General features: G+C 38.3%; 2 protein-coding genes across 11 annotated transcripts in view; both read left to right on the forward strand.

Annotated features, from left to right (window-relative positions):
* Positions 1-16,443, forward strand: part of LOC131461464 (nuclear receptor-binding protein 2-like) — a 42,755-nt gene extending 26,312 nt beyond the window's left edge. Inside the window, exons 2-18 of one of the 4 annotated variants that reach the window (XM_058632745.1) lie at positions 5,223-5,345; positions 6,100-6,201; positions 6,290-6,379; positions 7,401-7,441; positions 7,535-7,629; positions 7,787-7,810; positions 7,978-8,064; positions 8,493-8,548; positions 9,140-9,235; positions 9,409-9,541; positions 10,760-10,862; positions 10,982-11,032; positions 11,117-11,252; positions 12,282-12,356; positions 12,493-12,556; positions 12,862-12,917; positions 13,967-16,443. In XM_058632745.1, coding sequence (XP_058488728.1) covers positions 5,223-5,345; positions 6,100-6,201; positions 6,290-6,379; positions 7,401-7,441; positions 7,535-7,629; positions 7,787-7,810; positions 7,978-8,064; positions 8,493-8,548; positions 9,140-9,235; positions 9,409-9,541; positions 10,760-10,862; positions 10,982-11,032; positions 11,117-11,252; positions 12,282-12,356; positions 12,493-12,556; positions 12,862-12,917; positions 13,967-14,053 — 1,419 coding nt within the window. In that variant the 3' untranslated portion in view covers positions 14,054-16,443. The remainder of the gene's footprint in view (positions 1-5,222; positions 5,346-6,099; positions 6,202-6,289; positions 6,380-7,400; positions 7,442-7,534; positions 7,630-7,786; positions 7,811-7,977; positions 8,065-8,492; positions 8,549-9,139; positions 9,236-9,408; positions 9,542-10,759; positions 10,863-10,981; positions 11,033-11,116; positions 11,253-12,281; positions 12,357-12,492; positions 12,557-12,861; positions 12,918-13,966) is intronic. The other 3 variants (XM_058632755.1, XM_058632763.1, XM_058632771.1) reach the window with 3 other exon arrangements.
* A 1,503-nt stretch (positions 16,444-17,946) lies between these two features.
* LOC131459483 (poly(U)-binding-splicing factor PUF60-like) lies at positions 17,947-26,679 on the forward strand. 7 transcript variants are annotated; one of them, XM_058629390.1, is made up of 13 exons: positions 17,947-18,075; positions 18,624-18,720; positions 18,946-19,041; positions 19,836-19,925; positions 20,439-20,489; positions 21,578-21,739; positions 21,879-21,971; positions 23,262-23,475; positions 23,556-23,788; positions 24,355-24,469; positions 25,522-25,557; positions 25,673-25,920; positions 26,011-26,679. In XM_058629390.1, exons 3-13 carry the CDS (start codon positions 18,964-18,966, stop codon positions 26,308-26,310), a joined length of 1,620 nt encoding a protein of 539 aa, XP_058485373.1. In that variant the 5' UTR covers positions 17,947-18,075; positions 18,624-18,720; positions 18,946-18,963; the 3' UTR covers positions 26,311-26,679. The 7 variants fall into 7 exon arrangements, with proteins under 7 accessions (XP_058485373.1, XP_058485356.1, XP_058485382.1 ...); XM_058629373.1 differs by lacking the exon at positions 18,624-18,720 and having other exon boundaries at positions 17,970-18,075; XM_058629399.1 differs by lacking the exon at positions 18,624-18,720 and having other exon boundaries at positions 17,970-18,075; positions 23,556-23,746.
* Positions 26,680-27,544: the final 865 nt, after the last annotated feature.

Below are 27,544 nucleotides of genomic sequence, written 5' to 3' on the forward strand. Positions count from 1 at the left end.
GCGCGCTCCCTTCCAGATCTGTAACACAAGTAATCAGATTGTCATATTCTGCTGCCCACCTCAAGCCTTTCACGGCTGTTTCATTGTCTCTCCCTGTGCTCACGGCATGAAAACATCCTCTGTTAAGTCAGTATGTAAAATTAGAAGATGTGTGTTGCCGCCTTTGTGGTCGCCGTGATTGATGTTTGTCTTGTGCCTGTTTGCCTCGATAAACAAACCCTCCTCCTGTTAATACTGTTGAAAGACTGAGGCCTTTTTTTTTGACTCCATTCATCACTGTTGGAGTTAAAAATGATGATGTCACAAGTGGAGCTCTGTTAGTCAGCGTTTAGCAGTAATGGATTCACGTCGGCAGTTGAAGGTTTGGCAAAAATAAACGGCAACTTTGCAGAAAATGAATATTATCTGACCCTTTCAATACATGTGACATTTTCCCACACCATCTTTCCCTCATGCCACAATTAAAAAATATATAACAATAAACAAGAAATTAAAGTTTGGATGCAACTTTAGGAGGAGTGCTTTGGCAGATAATACCGATATACTCTATATAGATATTCTTCTGTAGTGAGATTAACATAATATATTGCAAACTCGTGTCGCAGCAGATGCAAATAAATGTTTTCTTCATTGGGCAAAATAAATAAACAATAGTTTAAGAGGGTACCAGCACATAAGTCAAGGAGGTAGCAGCATATTCAGCCTACTGTTTCAGTCATTAGTAGGGCAGCAATGATTATTATTATTGTCATAATCGATTAATCTGCCCTTAAAATGTCAGAAAATGTTGAAACCGTGTTTCCCAAACCTCAAAATGATGACGTTTCTCGAATGTCTTGTTTTGTCCACAAACCGATTTGATTTCTTTGTTATATGGAGCAAAAAAACCAAGAAGATAGTCATATTTAAAAATACAACACTCAAACCAATTAATCGAGTTATCAAAATAGTTGTTGATTATTTAATCGATTATTAATTCAACCCTAGTCATTAGTCATATCGGGGGATCTTGGCGATATCTGATAATACATTTTAAAACCAGTAATGGCCAATACCGATATGCCCGACATATTTCCTGGTACATTTGTTGCCTCTTATATACAGTACATCTGTATATAATGGATTTGAGCAGCGAGGCTCTCTGCCAAAGTACTGTTGTTTTTGTTCCATAATGGGATTGTGTGACGTCAACTACTCTATAAGCAGACGTATAGCGATAGAGGGATCGTCAAACTCAGAATCAAAGAGTATGATCTTCTTAGAAGAGCGTCACTTGCACTTTTTAATGTGTTTTTTTTTATTTAGTTTTATTGTTCAGTGGGTTAAAAACTGTGTGGTGCCTTATCTTTAGAAACACAAATGAAGAAACACAACTTCCAGCATGTTCTCTGTTGAAAGTGTCCTGCTCAAGTGCTCAAGGCCAGATCGATTAAAGAAGCAAGAGAACTGGAACGACCTCAGCCTCATCCCTCATCTCTGCCTGGGATGAACTCGACCGTTGACTGAAAGCCAGGCTTTATTCAATCACACAGTAAACGGGGGGGAAAAAAGAGGGTGGCACAGCGGTCTGCACTGGTGCCTCAGAGCAAGAAGGTTCTCAGTTTGAGATTTCTCTGGTTCGATCTGGGACATTTATACAGATGTGGGTTATGCTAAAGCTGAAATAGAGTTTCAGGCAGGTTCACTTTTTTCTACCAATACTTTTTCTACTAATACAAAACAATCAACACAATTTTAGTTAGACTTTTGGATTGTAACAGATTTTACATTTTTCTTTTACCAATATTCCATCAATTATAGTATTTTCAGTGAACATACATGTAATATACCTTAATTCAAGTAAGATACATGAAGCTGGACTTCACCTTTAAGAAGTCTGTCTGTTTGTTTAATTTGACCACATTTTACCTTCTTTTTTTTATTTACTGTGTTTTTATCAAGTTTAGTAGAGTAAAACATCTGAAGAAATTAAGAGCAGTGTAGGGCTTTTATTTTCTTTAAAGCAAGTGACTTTGACGTCGACTCTTTGTCAATTTTATTTTATTTTTTTCGATCCCAACTTTCTCTGTGGTTGTGGGGATGAGACATGTATCTCAGATCCACTGTCTGATGATCAAGTAACACATTTATGTCTGGAAATTAGTAAAAAACTGTATATTTTTGGGTGAAGTGGCCCTTTAATAAGAGAACTACATAAAGAGAGTTTTACATACTAAATGTATGTCATTTAGTTTGTCTAAAAAAAGTCAAATGAAACCCTTTGATGGGCCAGCTGTGGCCCGTGGACCCCACTTTGGGCAGCCCTGCAACCCTATAGACAAGGATAAAAAAGAATGAGAAATATAGCAGCAGCATGAAATATATAAAATGCAAAATGAAACTCAATAAAAAACATTAAATAGAGACATAAAATAGAGAGAGAAATAAATAAATTAAAAGTTGCAGTTTCGGCTGAGGTACAGCAGTGTTATCATTGTATTTTTATTTAAACGCAGTGGCAAACATGGTGGATTTCAGACCAGATTTAAAATGATAAATTCATTTAGCAGACCTGCATTCTTGTGGAAGTTTGTTCTGGAGTCTCAGAGCAAACCTCACTCACATGACCTTAGTGGTCTGGACTCTTCAGGTCAGACACTTATTTTGGGCCTAAACCATTCAATGCTTTATAGACTAGCAGCAATATTTTTTAAATAAATTCTTTGGCAGACTGGGAAAGCCAGTGTAAGAACCTCAGAACTGGAGTTATGCCAACAAAAGGTAGTAAAAAATAAAGTTAAGGAACTAATCTTTCTCTTAGACAACATGCGGTATTAGTAAGGATTAAGGGTCTTGCATCATGTTTAGAGCTTATTAGTACAGGACTATGAACCCAGTTCAGTCTGTGTACTCACTGCACTTACGCTTCTGTTGCATAAACAATAAACAGCAGTGAAATCATGTCTTCACAGCTGAAGCAGCAGCAGCAGCAGCTCTTCAGGTCTTTGTTACAGCCTGCATAAATACAGCCTCATGCATGGACAGAGCTGCAGGTCGTCTGCGTCTGCCAGGTTTTATACGTAGCCACTGCTGCATCACTCTGCTTTGCTTTATTTTTAATTTTTTCCCCCTGAGCTCCCGTGCCTCCTCCTCCTCCTCCTCCTCCTCCATCTTGTGCCCGTGCATCTCATCTCTCTAAATCCGTCATCCACTTCTCTGTCTCTGCCTGCTGTTAATCCAAATCCTTGCTCTTCACGTTCTCGCTCCTCATCCTCGTGTCCTGGCAACAACCTGGGTTTCCTGACACAGTAACACTTTGCAGTACAGTTCAGTTAAAAGCTTGTAATAATCAGGATGTGATACTATGGTGATAGCAGTGCAGTTTTGTGTGGTAGCAAGGATTTCACAATAAAAGTATGGTAATAGGGCCATCTCTAATCATCTTTAATGCCATTTTCCTGGTAATAGTTTGGTAACAAGATTCCGAGAGTCTTCAATTAGTGTCATGGTAATATAAGTATATAAATAACTAATAATAAAAGTAGTCTTATATTAGATATTATATTTCTTTATGCTTTATATCGATACGTTCATTTTGCGTCATAAATGTTTTTATTGACAAACTGTGAAGTTATTGGGAACGCTTTTATTTTGAAATGATGTCATGTTTTCGTCACAAATATTACAAATATTGTAATTGCAATATCATAATAGAATATTGTTGTAGAATTTTTTAAGATCATTTCTTATGAGTTTGAGACAATAATAACAATAGGACAGTTACAGGGACATAATAATATGGTCATATGATCTTATCTCTAATGTAATCTCCAGTTTACAGTTTGGTAATAAGCTCTGCTGTAGAAGCTTCCTTCAGTGTAATACAGTATATGAAAAAGGTTTAAAAATGAGTAATTACTGTGGTATTAAGCTGAAATTCATCCCCTTATTGAATATCCCACACCCAACCTTTTAGTTTCAAGGTTCATGTTTAGTTTAAAAAAGTTTGGATTGTTATAAAGTTAAAGTTTAAAGTTAAAGTTAAAGTTAAAGTTAAAGTTAAAGTTAAAGTTTAAAGTTTAATTTTATTAATCCCCTTAGGGAAAGTATTCCTCTGCATTTGACCCAACTCAGTGTGGCGCCGGGGGGCATTGGGAGTTGGGTACCTTAGTCAGGGGTACCCCAGCCCTTATAAGACGGTTTTACTATGATATTACAGCACCTTCTTTATTTCCTATCATCGCTATGTATTTGATTAAACTGAATTTGATGATGTTTGAACACTAAATAAACATATTTGACTTTCACAAATGGAGCCACCGGAGTCAGATCCATGTGAGTGGATTATCTGGAGCTTTTAGCAGATATTATAATCTCAGTGGGGGGTGATTTTCTCATCATTTCATGCTTTTTTTGTGTTCAGTGATTCAGCAAATGCTTGGTAATAGCTCGACTGCTGTGTGTAGCTTTAGTCTCACCAGTATGTTCCCATGCCTTTGTCTTCATTCTGCACAGTTAGTTATTGATCTAAACAGTATATGCTTGAATTGGCACAGGCTTGTGTTTTAGGTGCAGAATTTTTTTGATTGTTCAACGGTGTACCTCATTTGTAATGATGTTTTTAATAAATAAATAACGTTGAGTATTGAGCTGAAGTTTGAAAAAAAAAAAATATATATAGTATAGTATCATATAGTATATTAGCAATATCTTTCAGGAAAACTACAATTACTGTACATTTTAACATTGATTAAACCCATTTTTATTGTTTTTGTTGTACAACTTGTTTTTATTTGTGTAGTTTTTATATTTTCTAGGGTATTTTATTGTTTTATTGTTTGTTTTTAGGTATTTTCGATCTTATGTTTCTATATTTTATTTATCTCTGATGTACGGCACTTTTTAGTCCTGCAATGGGGAAATGTACAGTGTCACATCAGCAAGGACAGTAAAGACTGAGCTAATAAATATTAAACATGCAGTTTCACATCTGTGAATGTAAAATATAGAAAAATATCGACATTAAGACTATAAAAAGGTAAAAAAAAAACAAAAAAATAATCAAATGTAATCCATGTTTTTCTGGTCTGAATGTTAAACAGACAGTTAAGATCAATAATATATTATTGCTCCAACAACTCACATATAAGTCTATACATTACTTTTTATATGTGAGATTTTGCAGCTGGTGTTGTGTTAGCATCGTGCTAAGTCCACTTTCTGCTCCTCTCTGCCTCCTACAGGTCAGCCAAGGAAATGTCCCGGGGGTGGAGAGTGCGTCTTTGGCCATGGACACAGAGGAGGGAGTGGAGGTGGTGTGGAACGAAGTGCTCTTCTCTGACAAGAAGGTCTTCAAAGCTCAGGAGGTTCGTCCACGGCTCCGTTCACCTGAAGCTGACAAACGCGGTTTCTGCTGTCATTTAAAGCTGGAATAGACGAGTTTCTATTTATATTTAATCCTCTTATGACCATCATGATAATCATGCTGGATTTATTTAGATTTTATGGCTGTAGAATTGTCAAAAAAAATTTCAGTAAGTGTGTGCTTCTGCCGCTGTTTCTGGTCTCGGAGTGGTAATATTATTTTATAAACATATTTAGAAGTATTCTATTTGTATTTACCTTTAACTGACCTTTGTATTTCTCAGTATTATAGCGGTTATTGTCTTTATTTGTCTGGAGGGTTCACCTGCAGCCACGCATGTGTTTGCCATCTTGAAATCTGACAAAATATTTTTAAAGGGATCGCGAACCTTGTGCCAAAAGCTTAACCAGGATTCTGCTCAGGTACAACGTAATAAAAGAGCGATTAACTTCCAGTACACATGTTAAAACTCTCTCTTTCCCAGAAAGATTTTGCCAAAATTGACAAAATGAAAACTTTGAGCAATCGGAGGGAAAAAAAGGAGGAAATTAAAAGAAAAGCCATGAAAATACAGTTGGTATTAAAAGTAGAGCAGAAGTATCAGCAGGATCTGGAGTTAATAGCATTTATTGATATTTTGATTATTATTTTTATTATTGTTGTTATGTTAGGAAGCACATTACTGCTACGACGTAATATGTTTCACGTTGTAACGTGAAGTTTATCGTAAAAAAAGTTTCACATATTTTTTTCAGGAGAAGATCAAGGAGATGTTTGAGAACCTGATGCAGGTCGAACACCCAAATATTGTCAAGTTCCACAAATACTGGCTGGACATGAAGGAGAGCCAGGCTCGAGTAAGAAGCGTTTTTATGTTGTTGTTGTTTTTTTTAAAATGTTTTTTCCTGTATGAACACATTAATGACGTGTGTTTTTTCTCCACAGGTTATATTCATCACAGAGTACATGTCGTCAGGCAGCCTGAAGCAGTTCCTGAAGAAAACTAAGAAGAACCACAAGTCTATGAATGTGAAGGTGGGTGTTAGTTTGTTTTTTTTCCCCTCTGCTCACTATACTGTAATCTCATCCATGCATTTTCCCAGCTGGATTAGAGATTATGTAACCAGACGCCCACCATGTTTCTGTTAAAACAGACATGTGTATTGTTCATGTATACAGTAAGTATATTGTTCATGACTCTGACATGAATCCTCTGTCAGCTTCTCTACATGCTTCCAGTTCCTTTCGTGGAATTGATTTAAAGGTTAATTTACTCACAAACAAAGCTCCAAGTAATACAGCACCCTCTTAAATCTCAGATTGTTTTAATACTTTATCACCAACCAAGAACGCTCAGGTTTTTTTTACAGCACCCAAAGTAGCCACAAAACCAGCAGAGAAACTACTTTTATCTACGCTGAAAAAAGGATGAAATGAAAAATATAGCTCTATCTGACATGTTTATAATCTTAATATTCAGACAAACATTTCAGTGAAACAGGATGGATTTGCCTTTTCTTATCGGATGTTTTTATAATACCTTTTTAATTAGTTTATTGTATATTCTTAATAATCTAATTTAATTCTAATCTAACACTTCTCCGATGTGTATTGTGAGCTGGTGGAAATATTGTATTGTAAAGCACTTGGAGCTGAATGCATGAAAGGTGCTTGTTGTGTCGTAGGTTTGAACATTCAGCCAAATTTGGTGAAAACTTTGCCTCGTACAGCGACGTGAAAGCTAATCCGTCTGTTCACACCTGGAGTTCTACGACACTAAAAGTTTAATCGGCAGAGAGCTTTTAAAAAAAAAAGAGAGAGCTTGAAATAAAGTCAGCAAGGAAGTAGAACGACGTGAAAACACACACAAAAAAGTGAAAATTCATGTTTGGTGCATTAGGGATCGCAAACTCTTCGGTCAATCACAGAGAATTAATAATAATACAGTAATAATACACTGTAATATACATGCATACTTGCATATATGAGAAATGTATAAATGATATATTCTCTATTTAAAAGCATTTTGTTGCTCTTTGTTGCTCTTTATTTTTAGGCCTGGAAGAGATGGTGCACGCAGATCCTCTCAGCTCTCAAGTACTGACTCCTTCGTTATTACGGATTGATTTTTCAACATATTCTCTGCATTAATAACATTAATTATTAATATTATTGTTATTTTACCAACAGTTATCTGCACTCTTGTGACCCCCCAATAATCCATGGCAACTTGACATGTGACACCATCTTCATCCAGCACAACGGTCTCATCAAGATCGGCTCAGGTCTGCTCCCAGCAGGGCGTTTTATGTTACTACAGTGACAGGGCAATGACCACTTGTGACCGTTGACTGTGGATTTCTGGATTTAACAATTTGAGCTCTGCAGTTTTTACCAAGCGGAATAAAATATCTTAAATTATGCTTAATTTTCTTTCCACAGTTTGGCATCGGCTATTTGTTAATGGTAAGAAATAGATAATTTTGTTGTAGATTCGTCTTGTGTTTCCATCGGTGTCGTACTGTGTCTGTCATTTTACGTCATCTAATCCAATTGTTATCTAATCTAATCAAATCAAACTGGAGGGAATCCGAGCTAATGCAATCTGTGCAATCTGTGTCTTTTCTAAATAGTGTTTCCAGACGCCAGCATCCACGGTAAAGGGAGGCAACACCGCGACGAGCAGAGGAATCAGCATTTCTTTGCTCCAGAATACGGAGGCAAGCGTAATGGAGTGGTGTTCAAACCTGTCTTCATTCACTCTCGGTGGAAGTGGAAATCAGATTACATGAGATTAGATTGGACTTTATTGATCCCACACTGGGGAAGATTCACTTGTTACAGCAGTGGGGTCAAGTGGAACAATAGGATGTGAAAAAAAAATACATTTACAAATGAAAAAAAATAGCAGTGAAATGTACACGTATGCAGAAGGTGTTATATATATATATATATATATATATATATATATCAATAATCATTTAATTCCATTTTAGCCTTTTCTTTCAAAGATAAGATCATTCTTTTGTAGCTTTAAGGCAAAAAGCAGCACTGTTTTCTCTTCCCTAAAGAGAAGGTGTAAGGATAAAGGAGAATACCCCTAAAGGAATATTTGTGATATTTGATTTCTCCCTTCTTCTCTTCCTAGCTTGTGAAGATGATTATGCCATGGACATTTTCTCGTTTGGCATCTGCGCTCTAGAGGTGAGAACCTGACAGGTGCCGTGAGGTTTTATCATCTGTTAGCACTTTCGTTCTGGCAAGCACTGGCACGGTTACCGAGTCAAACTCCTACGCCGTGCTCAAAGCACGATCATGTGACCGTGGCAACGCGGGGGACAGACAAAATCACACAAACACAAGGAGACACACAAAAAGTCAATGAACATGAAAACAAGAGATGGAAATAAGAGATAATTGTAAAAAGAGAAAACTAAATGATAAAACTGACAATAAAACTGACACAGATTGCAATTGTTGATTAAAGGGTTAGTTTGGCGTTAAGAAAACATATTGCACTTTTTTAGTTGCCTGGGGAACTCTGTAGCGCCTCCCGGAGGTCAAAGGCTCAAACTTTTTTGCTTTTTTCCCTTGTTTTTTTTTTTTTATAAAAAGTTGAAACAAACTCAACTTCTGTGAGCTGGACCACAACCAAACTTTTTTGTTTTTGCGCTGGTTCAACATTTAGTTCATGGACCAGCACCGTGCGGGAGTCGTGCCAGTGTCAAAGAGCTATGTGTGTGTTTTCATTTGAGTGTTTGTGTATTTTGACTGATTTTTTTTGTGTATCCTTAGATGGCAGTACTGGAGATCCAAGCCAATGGAGACACAGCTGTCTCCAAGGAGGCCATCGTCCACGCAGGTCAATCTCTGGAAGACCCCCTCATGAGAGTGAGTGTCAAAATCACTATACGACATACAGCTCTGCAACAAAGGAAACACTCTCCCACACTATTCTGCTGCCATGCAACAAAACCATGAAACAAACCCACAGTCTCAACAAGCTTTGTCACTCTGTCATAATGTGTGCGTCTGCGTGTGTGGTGTCATGTTTCCGTCTGCAGGAGTTCACGCAGTCGTGTCTGCGTCACGAAGCCAAGCTGCGTCCGACAGCTCACGACCTTCTGTTCCACCGGGTCTTGTTCGAGGTGCACTCCCTCAAACTGCTCGCCGCCCACTGCCTCATCAATAACCAGTGTGAGTTTCCCACGTCCACACGGCAAAGCTGTCGTTTTCTCTTCCGTAGACGAGCAAATGTTCAGCCTTCAATTGACAGTAAATCACAATAAGCCGTGGGTTCAAATCAAGGAGTTTCACACGGTTTGAAAAATATCTTTACCCTCTATTTTATGTATTTGATTTGATTTATATCACAGTGGGCAGATGTGGTCACATTTAATTAACTGTGCATTTTCTCACACTGTGTTTATATTATATATATTATTCTATTTTCTATCATTTAATATTTTCCCCCTACAAAGTTTTTATTCATTTTCACCAAAATATTTTTTTTGCAGATCCCAGTTTCGTATTTTTGTCTTGCACAAATAAAATAAAAGCATAGCAAAAAGTAGGGAATCTGTATAGGTCAGTATCGATACTGGTCAATCCCTGGATTGTATATCGGAAAGATAAAAATGTAAAATCAGATACAATCCAAAAATCCTACATATATATCGCATGATTCACTATGCACAGACTGTAAAAATACTATATAAATAATAATCAGTAAAAGCATTGTAGCTGAGTCATGTTCGGGGTGTTTATTTCTTCTTTTTGGGAGAAAAAAACTTTTGTAGAATTATGTCTTTGAAATTACTCAGCACTAATGTGAACTAACAGCTTCATAGTTTGTAGTTTTTTTGTTTTTTTTGGTTTGATTATTGCAGCCTGGTGTGTGTGAAAGATTAGCAGAAACATTTGCATTTATGTGCATTATTTTGTTTTTGCAATGTCATATTTCATAAAATACTCAACAAAGTGTGCTCATGACAATTGTATCAATAATTTATTTTATCATATTTTTTTTAAATTGACATCAGTCCTCATCATACCTATCAAACATTATTGCATTTTTTTTAAAGTTTTTAAGCCTTAATATGCAAAGTTTTTGTCATGATGCATCAAAAATAGTGATTTTTAAGTTTTAAAATGTTTTAATGAGCACATGTTTGTGCGTCGGTGTGTTACTGTGAAAATAAAACAAAAATAACATACATACAAAATACATGAGAACACTGAGAAATGCACAACTTGGCATAGTTTTAACAGTGTGGATGTTTAAGGGTCGATGCATACTCACTATTTATTTCCTTTTCGTATGTGCACTGCTGTAACACCACAATTGTCCCCAATTGTAAGACTGTAAATCCTAATAATCTTACAATTATGCCCAAATGTGTGTTGCGTTCACAGATTTGCTTCCAGAAAACTGTGTGGAGGAGAAAACCAAGTCCTTTGACCCCAGCGCTGTCATGGCCGAGATTAAACACGAGGACAGACAGGGAGTTCAGCTCAAGTAAAATCAAATAACCACCTCGTCACTATGGCAACCTGTGAATATCACACAATAGATCGACGACAGCTCTCACTGAGCTCCTGTCTGTGTTTTTTTTTCTTCCTCTCTGTGCTTGATAGATATTCCCACGTGTCGCCGTTGGAGCTCGACAAGTTTCTGGAGGATGTGAAGTGAGTAAAACCGCAGCGGTGTTGACCTGATTTCTGCCTGTACTGTAATTACCTCACCTCATTCTGTTCTCCTCCTCTCGGCAGGAATGGGATTTACCCGTTGATGAACTTTGCTTCGTCTCGGCCTCATCCCGTCCCTCGCGCCCTGTCCTTGTCGCAGGAGCAGGTGGAGACAGTGAAGACGCCGACGCCTGAGCCACAGGAAACGGAAACGAGGAAGGTCAGCTGTTTTGGACACACAACTGTTTTAGACACACAGAACAATTTTATTTGTACATCTCAAGGTTCTTTCCAACATAGTTCACAAGGGGGAAGAGAAAGTGGCAGAGGGGAAACGAGGTGGAGATTAGCAGTACATATGTTATATTTATTTAACATTTTTAAACCAATCAACCAAGTATTACTTGTTTGTGTAAAGTTTTTCATTTTCACTAGCAAGTTTTTATCTCATGTATCTTCATCATGTATGTGATTTTTATTTAACATAATGTAAGTGCAGTCTGTGTTGTAATGTAACAAAGTACAAATACTTGGTTACTGTACTTAAGTGTATTATGTCCCGTGTTTCGGTTAATACTAAAAACAAAGATCCACGTCACTCTGGTGTTCCACTCATGCTCACTCACTCTCACATTCCAACTGAAGTAGCAGCACTTTCTCACGAGGAAATTGCCCTCATTTGTGTTTCCTTGTATTCTTTGAGTGCTGAGTTGTACGTGTGTGGGCACCCGTGGACTTCTCCTGTAACTTAAAAGGAAGTTACCATGGTTACTGTCCTCTCTGGTGTCTCTTTTGACCACTGTAAGAGCACACCACCAGCTGAAAATCTTTGATGTGGGACTTAAACACTTAAATCTAAACATTAAGCTTATTCATTTAGAAAGACTTTTGTTCATTTCATTGCTGATTATTTTCTCGATTAATCAAGCAAGTTTGGTCCATGAAATGTTGATCATTGTTTGTCGAACCTGGCAATGATGATGTTCTCAAATGTCTTGTTTTGTCCACAAACCAAAATGATTGAGTTTGAATGATTTCTTTGTTACGTGGAGCAAAGAAACCCCGGAAATATTCACATTTAAAAAGCTGAAAAGTCTGAGAAACCTGTTTCAAGTCTTTAAAAAAACACTCAAACAAATGAATCGCTTATCAAAATAGTTGACGATTCATTTAGTCATCTATTAATTACGGATAAATCGAGAAAGGAACATTGATTGATGGTTTGACTGAGTTTTCTTCTCTGTTGTAGGTCGTCCAGATGCACTGTAACTTGGAGTCAAATGAAGAAGGGACCAAAACTCACGTGAGTCACATAGTATTACAGGTACTTTGCTGATTTCAGTGTCAACACCTTTGTTGGGCTTTTAATTAAACATTTCTTTCAACAATGTTCCAGTGGCTCTGTGTGGTGCAACATATAAGTAAGTTGATTTAAACCTGGCCTTTATATTTTCCTACAGCTGTCGTTGTTCTTAAAGATGGATGACAAACTTCACAGGCAGCTCAGCTGCGACATCCTCCCAAGTAAGTTGATCAATTATTAAACCTACTAGGATAAGGCTGGTGTTAATAAACAATCTAGTGCAAAGTTGAATAAATAATATAACATTTTTAAGAAATTCTGTACATTTAAGTTCCAAGCTGTTTACAAATAAAATAAGTGTGGATAATTGGCTTGAATAAAGTGACTATTTTTGTGTAGTTTTTGTGTAGAAAGACCTACATCAAAAGGACAATACTCGTTAGTATCAGTTCATGATTTTGGTCTTACGTTAACAGGTCACCAGCGTTTATATGTTTTTTAATAATATTTCCTGTGAAACTTTCAGCTGACACCTCCAAAGACCTCGCCAGTGAACTCGTTCACTATGCCTTCATAACTGAGGTAAAAAAGATATAAAGAAAGAAAGGAAGCTTGTTTATTTTTGTTGAGCAACATTGGAAACATTCTCCTCAGGGCTGGACCGAAGAGATGATCACGATAAAACATTTTCAAATGAGTCGATAATCATTATGATTTTTTGCTCTTGAGCGAGAGATTAAGAAAGCAACATTTCACACATCTATGGTCAAACATTAAACCAGTGTTCTTTTATTGTGCTGAACCATTGTTATACTGTGATTGAAGTAGCTTTTATGACATTATATATGTTATTATTGAAATATTGCTGAGTAGTGACGCCCTGGTTGGGAATTTTTACGGCCCGCAACCGCCCAACTTGTTACGAAAGTGGAACCTGACCCACCGGGCCCGCAACCGTGAACCTGAACCCGAACCCAGTGCTTTTCTAACTTATTTCAGTGATGAAGCAGCACAAAGTATTTTTGTTTTGGGGGAAACAAATTTGCCAAGTTTTCTTGGCAAATGTGTTCCATCACTTAAATGTCAGGAGTCGAACTAACTCCTGACTAACTGTGACCTGTCACAACACCATTTAGAATTTTAGAATAAGAAATTTATGAACTTCCATAATTTTTTTTTTATCCCATTTGAGAAAGAGTGCCCTCACCCAACCTGAACCCAACTGACGATCTGCAAATTTAGTTTATAAATCCTCTGTTTGTATATTAAGGCTTTATTTAATGTATATAATACTACGACTATTATTATTATTATTAATAATAATAATAATAATAATAATAATAATAATAATAATAATAATAACTGCTGTTCTCTGTGCTGATATTGCTTTTTCCACATCTGGGCCACAGGTTAGGAAGAGGTTAAAGAGACACAATAAACAGACAATTTATTCCAATCTGTGTTTTTCTTTAACTATGAGAGAAAAAAAATCAATAATGTGAACCAGCCTGCAGGTCAGGTGGGTTGTGGGTCGACGTGTGCATCACCATTGCACAGCCATCATTTTTACTTTTGCGTTTTTCCTCATATTGTGTCTCTGAAATAGATTTTGCCTTATTTGTTGTGTGTAGGAGGACAGTGAGAAGGTGGCGGGTTTCCTGGAGGACGCCATCGGCCGACACCGGGTCCGAGCACTCGCCGCTGGGAGCACACATTGAGGAGGGGTCGTGACAACGTCTGGCCTTGAACTAAGGGTCATGGGGCGTTGACCACTCTGATCAAGAAAGGGAGAGGGCAGTGGGCAGGGTCACACAGCCGGGAACAGAAGGGAGCCAATAGGAGCCTGACCCAGCTGGGGGATTAATTGGGGACAAATAGAGAAGGACGCTGGGCCTTGATGGTCAGTAAACCACAACAGAGCGACGGAGGAAAACGAAGGCACCTCTGGTCACAGCACCAGAGGCATCATGGCTGTGTTCAGCAGTCCCACAACGCAGTGGAAGATTGACACACCCCCCCTCCCTAAAAGGGCTACCACGCCTTAATATATTTCAACAGCTTAGGTTTTCCGTAATCCCACCAATCTGAAAGCCTATGGTTTACTTACAAAAACGCAGCAGCTGTTTTCAGAGAGTGTTTTTATTGCTCATAAGCCTTGTTTGCACTCCACTGTCCACACTGATTGGTGAAGACTCACTTTGAAATGTAAACAAAAATCCCTATTTTCCGAGCCAATACTCCGTCACAGTTTCATCCATCCAACCTGCACTGTTCACACTCTTTCTGCTGAATTATTTATTTCTCTTAAACTGTGAACAAAACACAAGCACTGCACCGCACCCTCCTGTTTTTTCTTCATTCTAGGGTTTTCCAAGATAAAAAAGACACGCCACGCTTAAATGTAATGCAATCAACCAGTGATGATCAATGAGACGATGCCTCTCTTTCAGCCTGTTGTGCTCTTAAGGGTTTTTTCCCTGTGAAAATGTTCTGAAAGCCAAAGACTTGCAAAGTGCCTACTATGGCAGTGTAGTTTGGACACGGCATCACAATCAACTTAGCAATTGGGGATTTTATTTTTTTCTCAGTTTAAACTAATTAAAAACCAGATAGATTTGGACTCTCATCTCTTACCACCAGTACACTAAGTCGGCTTGTGTAAATATGATGAACTTGAATGTATATTGGACATATTATGAATCAAATGTTAACGCTCTCTGCTGCAGTTTATTGTAGTTTAGGAAGAGCTGCAGCTTTTGTGAGGAAAATAAACTGGAAGACATCATGATAAGTCCCTGATTTCTTAAAGTCTAGTAATGCGGATATGATCTTAAACTCATCAATACAATACAAAACGATGATTGTTATTGCTATAATTGTTTCCCCCCCAAATGATCAGAAAATAATGCATTAGACTGAATTAGTTTTAAAGGTTTAGAGTTGCTTCAAATGTCAAATTTCTTCGAATTTTGCCACCACTGGAGCTCTCCTGAAAGAGTTGGTGACCAGTTGGTCAAATTCTCTCCCATAAGGGTTGAGATATGGCGACTGAAGACAATAGTATATGATTCACATCATTTTTAATCTCTACAAACATTAATTGACCCCTTGTGCCATAAGAATGGGGGCGTTGTCCCTCTGGAAGAGACCCCTCCCATCAGGATACACACATTTCCAAATAGATTATAGCTGATCTCTTTGTTTTTCTAAGCGAGACAAGAAAAACCTGCTCTGCCTTCAGAGCATGTCTGGATGTTTACTTGCTTCTACCACACACAGAGCACATAATGTATGTTATGCATTCAGCAGCATTTCGATGGGCTGCTCCAACTGTATTATGTCCATTCTCCATAACCACATCTACTGTACTTCTCTGTCGGAAAATGGCGGGAGTGAACCTTGGAATGAATTGCACTGCGGCCCACGCAAACACAGAAGTAGATCACATTTCAAAATCTGCCAGATTGCTTAGTCAGAAACCAAATTGTTGCACCAAAAAGGGCAGCCATTTGGGTGCATTTGTCCTAACCACAACTCAAAAGGCAGAAAAACAAGAGTGAATTGTCTGATTGACCTTCAGGAGTACACTCTCGTTTGCGGGACTCTGCTTCATGTGTTTTCCTGGATGTGTAAAGTCGCAGTTTCATAACAGTCACGCTGCTGTACAGCTTGCTTACAGTACTTACTCACTATACTCTGTGTCAAGCCTTTTTTCAATCACCATGTCCTTCACGACAAAGGCCCTGGAATCTCCCGGACATCCACCTACTATGAGCTATGTGGTGTACATATTTGTTTGTGGCTATTAAAAGAGTTTACTTTGGACAGAAAGAATCTCAAAGCGAAGGTGTGTCAACAATCTAGAACGCTGCATGTCTTAATAGCCTGAAACATTCAAAACTTAGCATTTTATCAAGAAATGAATGTTTAGACTGTGCAAACATGACAAAAAAAAATCCATATCAGTCTTACATTATGACGGATTCATTTTTTTGTCCCATGACTATTGAATGAAACTTGCCTTTGGATGTGTTCCACTTAAACCTTTGTTTAATATTGTTGGTTCTGCAATGAAATACATGATAATAAACTTAATGTGAGATGTTGACTGCGTGTAAATATTATTTATTTGGTCTATATTGTTCTATGTATTAGTATTTAATGTTGCCTGGGGGGTATTTATGTCAGAGTAAGTCAGCAAGTTTGCTGCTAATACTTTATAAACATTCTAGTCTTAAGTACAGTTCTTTTCCCCAGGCAATCACACTGTTAAACAAAAGATAACTGCCTCCAATGCTCGTATATATGTATAGAAATGTGCGTGTGTCTACATCGAGCTCACAATTCTGATCTTCAAAAACTAAAAAACTGTCTGTCAGTTGTCCATTTATTGTACTTGTCATGTTTCTGTTTTCTGTTTTAAGTGTAATTACATAGGTAACGAAAAAATATTCGCTTTATGTGCTTTTATGTGACGACATACTATACTATGACTTTTTCTAAGTGATTTCGGACGACATACTCTGACTTTTTTTGACAGTTTATATTTAAACATTTTTGACACAAACATAATCCTGTGCTGCTACATGTAAATAATTCTCCAAATTGTCTATTATTTATTTTAAACAAATTCAACTCAACTCACTAAGTGCTTACACTGTGATTGTCCATCTTTGGTGATGCTAAAGTGCGCAAGGGAAATAATATTAAGAAAAAAAAGTTAGTGTTCAACCAATTCGCTTTTAAGTCCAACTGTGAAATGCACTCCATTCTCTACAGTAACAGTCTCATGACAGTTAGCAACTGTGACATTTTACACACAACTTTTGAAATGAATCATCTATGTTTATACTTAGACGATAAGAACTGCAAGTGGATCCTTTCAGCAGCTTGATGAAGAGGAAACATTCGTCCAGCAGATGGCAGCATTTCAATGAGAACATTAACGGGGACATATTATACCCTATTTCTCCAAGTTAAAATAGTTCCCTGGTGTCCTAATGAACATGGTTTGTTGTTTTTCTCTGGACTCTAAGAATGTATTTGCAGAATTCAGTGTGGAAGGTTTCAATTTGATGTTTGTCCCAATTAGAAAAATCCTGGTTTGTTAATGGACCAGATATTTCACTACCATATAATGCAATTGGTTGGATTACTGTTTTACAAATTTTGAGCCAGATTGGGTTCGGAATATTAATTTTAGTGGATTTTCGTATTGCATTGGGTCCGTCTTGCTTTTTCTCTCAGCTGGTTTATTGCAGCATTGAGGTTCCCTGTAGACGTCATTTAATCCTAGGTATGTGTATGTGTTAGTGTGCTCTATGAGGGTTGGACTGTTTCTCTCACTCTGAAACACCACAATCTTAGTTCTTCTTGTTGACTGTCAGGGCCCAACAGAATTGTTGAAGGTGGTCTAGGAGCTGTTGTAGTCCCTCTTCAGAGTTGGACAGCAGCACTACATCATCTGCATACAAGAGACATTTGATCTCTCTGTTGTTCAGGATAAGGCCTGGAGATGTGAGATAAGATGGTCATGACACATAATAATAAAAATATCTGCAATGACTTTTACTTTGAAAGGGTCGCAGACCAAAATCGCGTTTTCGCCTTTACAAGCGGAGAGATCGCGAGAGTTTGTATATCGCGATACCTATCATTCAAAATCCGCAGATCTCGCGTGCTCTAAGATACGTGGGCCTCTCACAAGAAGGTTTGCTGCATGGCGGTCACGGAGACTGCGGTAAATAAAAATCCTTCAAGAGTCTTTTAAATCTATCTCAGCTGCAGCGGTTGGTGCGTGGGTTGAACGCAATGTCGGGTGCAGTTTAGCTGTGTTAAATACAATGTAAAGTGACTATATATAACTGCGAGGCAAACGGCTTATTTTACGCGCCAACGTAATGAATACCTCGCTAGCTAACTTCAGCTAGCTCCGTGCTAACAATAATTGCAAAACCAGGCCTCACTAGTCGCGTTGTGCATTTATAATTATTACACGGTCCATGCTACTGTGGCGTAATTGAGACTCATATAATTAGTAATTATATATCTTGTTCGACTTGTGTTTAACCACAATCTCTCATTGTTCCTGTACCTACGTACCGCATGTTTCGTTTACAATAGCATCCAGTCGGTAGCAGTAATGTGTCTACAGCTAACATTAGCGTAGTAAAAATCAGCGGGTAAAATGACTAGCTGTGTATACACCACAATGTAATTACACTTTATATATTTATTAGCTGTGTGATTCTCTTTTTTTTAGTCTGAAGCCGTTTTTTATTTCCCTAGAATTTGTTGAATTGTTAAAGCTTCCCCATCAGTGCTCTTCCCCTCGGGGGCTTTCCTGCCTCAGTCTGGTGGACCCAGCGATTAGCGGGTTGCGTAGGTAAGGACTTCGTCCGGTCCCACCTGGTTTAAATCCGGGTGTATGTCCTGTATATGCTATATTTAATGTTAATATGTGCTGTATGAGGTGATGTGACTTTTAGTGCACTGGAGGGAGGTTTTAACTTTAATTTCAATTATGGGTGTATTCACTGAAGGGTGTTGGTACGTTTTTTTTTTTTATTTTCCTCCATTTTTAAGGTGACTTGCTGTTTGTGATTTTCAGGGAGGTGAAGCTCTGACGATGGAGAATGGACAAGGCACAGGCTCCAAGCTTGGCCTGCCGCCTCTCACTGCTGAGCAGCAGGAGGCACTTCAGAGGGTAATAAAAAAATCACATGTTAATGAGTCCTTAGTGATGGACTATTTTATTGGGTCAATATCGGTATTTGCTTTAAAGTGTTGTAAGGAAGTTGATGTAAAAAAAAAAAAAAAAAGACATTTCTAGTTCATAGCGCCCAGCCCTGATTTAAATAATGTTCTTACTTGGTGTGTGTACATTTAAGGTGAAATAATTTCATTTGGAATATTAAATAATTAAAGTTACAAATTGTAAGTGTACAGTCACCAGATTGTATTAATTGTTTTTTTTTGTTATTCAAGAATGAGCCTTTTATACTCACATCAGGAGCTGGGCCAACACTTTGGAGGCAGCCATTTTGACCACCATGTTTTTACAATGGCTCACTATGGACAAACTAAACATTTTTGAGTTGTGATGCTAACAGAAAGCCTCATTCTCCAACACATTTGGAAGGGAAGAGTAAGATGTGGGGTATTCAGCTGCAACATGCTACTTCAGTAATATTTTTTTTATTTTATTTATCCTGTATTTAGCCAGGAATGTCCCATTTGTGATACAAGAACTGTTGGAATGTTGCTAAATGTCACACACTACACCTTTTTAAATAAAGCCAGTAGAAGTCTAAGCATGTTTTTTTTGAGTGAACCATACTTTACCTGGTACATGTTTTATTTTTTACTACAAAAAATGTAAGTGTTTCTAATTTCCTGCATAGCTTGTTTCCTGTTTGAATGTAAATGTATGGATACAGTATCTGTGTCTTGGTTACAATACTACAGCTTAAATCTTATATAAATCATCTCATTTTCCAGGCAAAGAAGTATGCCATGGAACAAAGCATTAAGAGTGTGTTGGTGAAGCAGACCATTGCCCATCAGCAACAACAGCTCACCAACCTGCAGGTGAGATATGTAAAACGTTTTTGGTACACCATTTAAATGTTTGTAATGCGTGTCACCTTTAAGTCTTGATTCTAGACAGGGTATCTTAGCCTTTCTATACTTTAGGGATTCAGACATCTGTCTCAGAAGTCTGTTTTGGGTTAGTTCCTTTGGAAGTCTTGCTCCCTACTCCCTCTGAAACCAAAATCACACGTGTAGGCCATGTGTCCTTGCTTTTGCTTCTATTCTTCTTTTTTTCAGATGCTGAAGATCATCGTGAACGAATTGGTTATCATGTTAAATGCTTTGCAATCTTTAGGGGACTTGTAAATGTGTATTGCTGTGTGGTGATTTGTAGTTCAGATAAGGAAGGCAACTCTCCAGACTGTATGTTGTTTAGATGGAGGGTCTGAATATAACTGTAGTTTTATCCACTTTTGTTTATCTAGCAAAGCAATTACCTTTTTGAAAAAGCAAAGCTAAGGGATATCTAACCTACTTTTCAGCACTTTTTTCATCTTTACTGTCTTTCAGATGGCAGCAGTGACAATGGGCTTTGGAGATCCTCTCTCACCTTTACAATCGGTCAATAGATTATTAAATTTTTTTTCTGTGCGAATTCCCAATGGAAAAAGGACTGTTACCCTTCTTTTACTAGTTGCTTTGACAACATTCCCTGCCCTTTTGTTAAACCAAGGAATGCATATTTTGTATGAAAACATGGCTTTCTTACTGCTACAGTATCAGATTATGTCCATACTTCAGGATGATATTTCTTAGTTAATTGTCCGAAGTTCTTGTTAAAGTCATGGTATCATCTGAATTATTATTTTGCCAAAAGTAAGATGTAGCTCTCTGCCTATTTAGTAAATTCTCTGTTGAGGGTTTATAAATGTGAGAAAAGTCATGTCTCTTTGAAAAATATGCATTTGTTCTATTTACATACAGAAAGCTCTTGGCATGGGACAAAAGAGGGATAGCAATCCCTATAATGGACCAAAATGAGAGAACTGCTGGAACAGGCATCTTTTGGCCATCTTAACATCAAATTTTTTCTATTAATGAATAAGTAAACCTTTCTGTCATGATTTACGCGCATGTTAACTTTTGTTGGCAACAGAAATAAAATAGAGTGAAGCAGGCTGACTTAAAAACACAAGTAAAACATGGTAACTTCTTGTGGTTAAACCATTGCTTCCCTTAGAATTGAGAAGGAAGTTTGAAATGCTTTCATCAAGACTTTTTATGATGGATTTCGTTTGAACCCCACGATTACTTTTGTTACCTTACTTGCATCCCTGGACTACAGGTCAGTTACTGAAGCCAAACATTTGTGAGGGCTGTGCATGTCAATCACTTCAGTGTGTTTTCCTCCATACGTCTGTTCAGTAGTAACAGAATAGAGGCCATATTGTAATTTCAAGTGGTGACATCAATAAGTAAATACTGCTACACATGGTTTTTTTCACACAGCTCTTTCCATTTATTACAGTTTCTGATTGTTTCCAAATTTACCTGTCCAGACCCCCTGAATTGGCCTCTAACTATTTTTGGGGAAAGCAAGCACAGTAGAAAATACTACACATTTATTAGTGGTTTTGTGTGTGTGTGTGTATAATTCTGTCCTTTCTTCTACTCTCTAATGCTTATCGTGTGTTTTTCCTGGTTGGCAGGTGGCAGCTCAGCGGCAGCGTGCTCTGGCTATCATGTGTCGAGTGTATGTGGGCTCCATATACTATGAACTTGGTGAGGACACCATCAGGCAGGCCTTTGCCCCCTTCGGCCCAATCAAGAGCATTGACATGTCTTGGGATTCTGTTACAATGAAACACAAGGTCAGTAATAGAATGACAGTGTTAAACTGGAGGCAAATTATTTTCTCCCACTTTAGTTTTAATGTGGAAGATTACAAACAAATGTGTTTTCAGTGTTTGTATATGTTGTGCTTTTCTTGCTCTTCCTTTCACTGTGCAGGGGTTTGCCTTTGTGGAGTATGATGTGCCAGAGGCTGCTCAGCTGGCTCTGGAGCAGATGAACTCAGTCATGTTGGGGGGGAGAAACATAAAGGTACGTTTGTTTAGAGGTATGACAATTTCATAGGTTCTTAGGACCACATGAACATAGTGAACCAAATCCTTTTCTGTAACTGTTTCTGGTGTAGTTTGAATAAGCAGAACTTTGGATTTCTCCCGACATTTAAGATGCTAAGTCAGTTTGTCAATTACTTGCATTCATGGTATGTAACTGACTTGTACGTGACTAATTCTTCTCTCTTTGCTTGTCTTGTGTCTTGATTTACAGGTGCGTGCGTATGTCTGGGTGAATGTTAAGAGTACTGTCTGTTGTGTTGTGTGTTATGCTTCTACAATACCATCAAGGCTGTTTTAGTGACCAGTTGCAGTCTGATGCCCAGTGGCGCGTGGCGCCGCTCCATGTCATGGTGCGCTGATGATGGGCTGCGCCTGGTTGGTGTTCCTTGGCCGCCACATCTGTAGTACAGATCCCCAGTCCCAAATAGCTGCTCATATTACAAAGGGAATTTACTACTTTTCCCAAAGACAGGACGTTGTCAGAGTGCAGAATTGAGGCATAAGGACAGGTAATGCGTTCCTCTTTCGGTTTTGCCACCAGCTCAGCCAGTCACGCTGTGCATAAGTCTGGTGATGTGAAGCTGTATTTATTTTTGTTTAACAGTATTGCAGTTATCTGCAAAAAATAAACAATCAGAATATTTAGTTTCTTGTCCAGTGGTGACAATTTGACAACCTTTTTTCACATTTATCTGAGCTTGTTGTATCCTCAAGAGTGTAGATATACTCCCAGAAGGTCCAGTTGCCTATATCTACCCTCCTGAGGATAATTGGATTTGTGTGAAACCTGGGTTCTCATTTAATAGACATCCCCGCCTGATTTTGAATTTGTGGTCATTTTCATTGAATCCCTTAATGTTAATGTAAGAACTGGATGAATTTTTGTTCATAGTTGAGTGTTAAGTTTTTGTCCTGTTGTATCTCACAGCTTCACTTTTAGAAATTTAAGAATGATTTAATCATTCAATATAATTTTGATAAACACCGTTCTCTTCTGATGAGGTGGTTAAGTGTTAAGTATTTTGTTCCTGGTGGCCAGGATGAGTGATGAGAGTAGCCCCAGGTTTTAAATCAACATCAAAAGTTCAAGGCGCAAGCAGAGGAAGCTTGACAGGAAAGCTTAGTTATGATTGTAGGTGAGTGGCATTGATTCGGTGGCTGCCGAAAGTAAGCGTTGCAGGGATTTATGGTTTTGCAGTTATGCGTCCTTGGTTGGTAGTGTAAGCCCCCTTACTCAGTAGCACTGCTGGTATGATCTGTGCTATAGGTGGGGCGGCCAAGTAACATCGGGCAGGCGCAACCCATCATTGACCAGCTGGCAGAGGAGGCGCGCGCCTTTAACCGGATCTACGTGGCGTCCGTTCACCCGGACTTGTCAGATGATGACATCAAGAGTGTTTTTGAGGCCTTCGGAAGGATCAAGTCTTGCACGTTAGCCAGAGACCCCACGTCAGGGCGACACAGAGGCTTTGGCTTCATTGGTGAGCTGGGGGCCCTCATTCGCTCGTGCTCCTGCCTTGGCCTAACTCTGCTACTAACAGCTGTTTTTATTCCCTTACAGAGTATGAAAAGCCTCAGTCAGCTCTGGACGCTGTGTCTTCTATGAACCTCTTTGACCTGGGGGGTCAGTACCTACGGGTGGGCAAAGCAGTGACCCCGCCCATGCCCCTACTGACCCCCACGACCCCTGGTGGTCTGCCACCTGCTGCAGCTGTGGCTGCAGCGGCAGCTACCGCTAAGATAACGGCCCAGGCAAGTATGAATCCCTTCCAAAGGGATTTAATGGCCTTCCAGGTAAATATAACCCAGATTTAGCTAGAATTGACACCAAAAAGCACAGAAAACATGGGCATAAACGTTTTATTGACGTGACTGGGAGAAGGCCAGTTTTCTAGAAAATAGTGGGTGCCCTTTCAGCGTGTCAATTAACAGCCCTTATATATGAGACATTGTGGGCTTCGTCTTTGCAAATCCAGTTTAATGTGCACAAACAGTATACACAAAACGTCTCTTTTTGTATCTTACAATCACAGCTCCTCCCATTCACTGATAAGATGCGTAAGCTAAGAGTCTGGTCTCTTAGCTAACACCGTGACAGCTATTTCAGTGCTCATGTCTGCTATGTCAGTCAAGGACTAACAAGCAATTATATATATTGTAGGATTTTGTTTTAAAATCATTGCTGCTGTTTCTATTTCACATACCAATTAAAGATGTATTGAAATGTTGGTGACTTTAATTCTCACAAAGAGTCGAGGTTGAGCTCACTCTGCCATGCTGTGTGATCGTTGACTGTGCTGCCTTGTGCTGTGTTCTGTGTGTTTCCCTTACCTAATGTCTTCGGCCCCCCCTCTCTTAAGGAGGCTGTAGCCGGCGCATCAGTCTTGGGGGCGTTGGCTGCGCCCCAACTTCTTGGTCAGCAAATGGGAATACCTCAGGCTGTTATGGCTGCCCAGGCACCTGGGGTGATAACAGGCAAGTGGAAAGAAAAGTGTATCATTTTCATAAAAGCAAATATGATTTCATGTCATTCAAAGCACAGCTGTACATGATATGCACTTGCAACAACATTTTTAACTAACTAGTGTGACTCAGCAGTGAAGCATTGTTTTTTTTAAATGGCTGGTTATGGTTGGTTGTAAATGTGTCAACACAAATTTGGTACCTGTTTAGTAGTCAGCATCACGTTACAAACTTCGGTCACATTACCAGCCACGTCGTTCAATTCCATTCTATACAGATTAGATTTATGGTTCACATTATATAACTACAAGTGTCTTGCTTTTCACTTTCACGGGAATGCGACTGAACTCTGAAACAGCACATGTGAGCACACTTCTGTACTGTTGTGTGGTGCATGGATTCTGATAGAAACTTACTCAAGTTGCATGGCCATGTAGTGGATATAATGTATAGCTGATCTAGGACTACATACTCGAGTGACACAAATCTAATTTCAATTGGTGATTCAATTTTTCGTGTCTATACAGCCCTGCAACTGCAATACAGTCCTGGCATACTACAGCACAGAGTCCCCAAAATCCTATATATCGTATACTTCTATTCAAAGTGTAAATAAAAATCAGCAACTGAATTTTAGCCGAGTTGTGTAATGGTCAATTTATTTATTCTTTATAGGTGAAGATAATTTGTTTTTACAAAGGTTTTAACGGCTTCATTGTTTAAAATTGACTAACGGAATGACAGTAGATCTGGAGGTTGTGGTATCAGACACGAAAAGTTGACATGGTGCAGTCCCTAGTATGGACAAATTTCTTGAAACGTTGCCCTGTTTGTTTTTTTTAAGAACGAAAAAGATTGTATTAGGCAAGCACTGTTTCTATGTGGATAACTGCCATAGTTTTACAAATTATATAATTTATAGGTGTGTATATATACAAGTAAATATGTTTTTAAAAAAAAACATTTCGAAGTAAATTTATTTATAATTGGTCTCAAACAGACTTGCACAAATGATAGTTGTGTTCATCTGCCATCATCCTCTTCATCTTTTTTTTTTCTTTTAGAGTGGCTGAAGTGTTGTCAAATGGAAAAAAGCATGAGTACACTCAATTGACACATTGCAGGCCTTTGATGACATATGAGATCAATATTTGTTTATCAGGTTTTTTTTGTTATTTGTCTGTTCTGACTGCATGTGACGTCTTCTTTCCACAGGTGTCACGCCAGTGCGTCCTCCCATACCGGTGCTTCCCCAGGTTGGTCTTGTGAACCCAGTACTTGCATCGCCACCGGTCCTGTCTAATCAAGCTGGTGGCTCCAACCTACAAGAGAAGAAAGAGGAGAAAGAAGAGATGCTTCAGGATGGTACAGGACAGGAGATGTTGAGTGACCAAGAGCACATGAGTATCTCGGGCAGCAGTGCCAGACATATGGTGATGCAGAAACTTCTTAGAAAGTCAGAGGTGAGATTCAGGAAACCTTTTTACATATTTTACCCCTTTCAATTACTTAATTCCTAATTTGTACTGATTTAAAATCTTTCTTTTATTCAGTCCACGGTGATGGTGCTTCGAAATATGGTTGGACCAGAGGACATTGACGATGACCTGGAGGGCGAGGTGACGGAGGAGTGTGGCAAGTTTGGCTCTGTAAACAGAGTCATCATTTACCAAGAAAAGCAAGGAGAAGAGGAGGATGCAGATATCATCGTGAAAATCTTTGTAGAGTTTTCCATGGCCTCCGAGATGAACAAAGCTATCCAGGCTCTGAATGACCGCTGGTTTGGGGGCCGCAAAGTTGTGGCAGAGGTGTATGACCAAGACCGTTTCAACAGCAGTGACCTGTCTGCATAAAATAAAATGGTTAACCAGCACCCATCCTCCCTATATCTGTCGCTCCTTTCAGCCACAGTCACTGCAGCAAGAGATGTGGGCATCTGAACCTTGTAATTAATGTTTTTATTTTCTTTTTTAAAATTGCTGTTGATATTGATGTTAAACAGCCCATTGGGTTGATTCACTCATTAAGTACTTTTGTCCGAATTTGCTTTGTGATCAGTGAAGACTCCCTTTTTGGTTAAAGTTTTTGTAATCCAGTCTTGTAAAAACGCTTAGGTTTCCTGCCTTAGTTACTTTTTTTTTTCTTTTTTCATTCATGAAATTTCTGGGACATGTAAACACTTTTTCTTTCTTATTATTAAAGGCTATTGTTTTGTCCACAAAGTTTGATGCATTTTTCTGTGAAAGTGTTGGTTGTAGAGCCAAGTATAAACTTAAAGTAGCTTCTGCTTTGGTAGTGTTTGTAGTAAATAACACTCAAAGTAGAAAAGCAGTCACAAACAAATGGCAGCTATTGACTAATGTGTAGATTAATAAATGGCATAAACAGATTTTACATGTCAGGTAGAGCATGACATGAACATGTACTGCTGTCAGGTATTGCACACTAGGTTTAAATGGTATCCTTGGTGCTCTAGTAAGTCAAAAAGTTGATAAATAGGTACATTGTGTAAAACTAAGCACAATTAGTGAAGTTGCAGCTGAATCTCACCTTGCCCTTCAGAGCATGTAGGAGAACCTATGGTAGCTTTTCAGTTGTCATAAAAAGTCAAGTTTACTTATTAAACATGGCAACCTGTGTATTGAAGTAAATATATATAAATATATAGATGCAAATATAAAAGGCTAATTCTGTGGTAATAAAAAACAAAGATCCCTACATTCAGGTGGTGGTACACGAAATAGTACCAGTAAAATTGGCACCATTTTTACTGAATGGAAATAATCACTTGTAAGTCTTAACACTGGGATTTTAAATAAAGACAAAAATGGTTATTTAAAAACATAAAACAATATGTTAAGAAATACTGCAGCAAAGAGTCAGTAACTATTAAGTATTCATTGATAAAATAACTTCCTAAATGGCTTTAATGCATAACATTTAAAATAATTTACTAGTTTTATCTTAAATAGCTTTAGAACAGAGGTCTCAAACTGCATATTGTGCAACCTGCTTCTTAATATCAAGTTATGATTATTTCTGTACATGTTTTGTTTTTGTAATAGATTCCTTTTGCATCATAAATGG

Source organism: Solea solea, chromosome 1 (genome assembly GCF_958295425.1).
Source record: "Solea solea chromosome 1, fSolSol10.1, whole genome shotgun sequence".
Taxonomy (NCBI): domain Eukaryota; kingdom Metazoa; phylum Chordata; class Actinopteri; order Pleuronectiformes; family Soleidae; genus Solea; species Solea solea.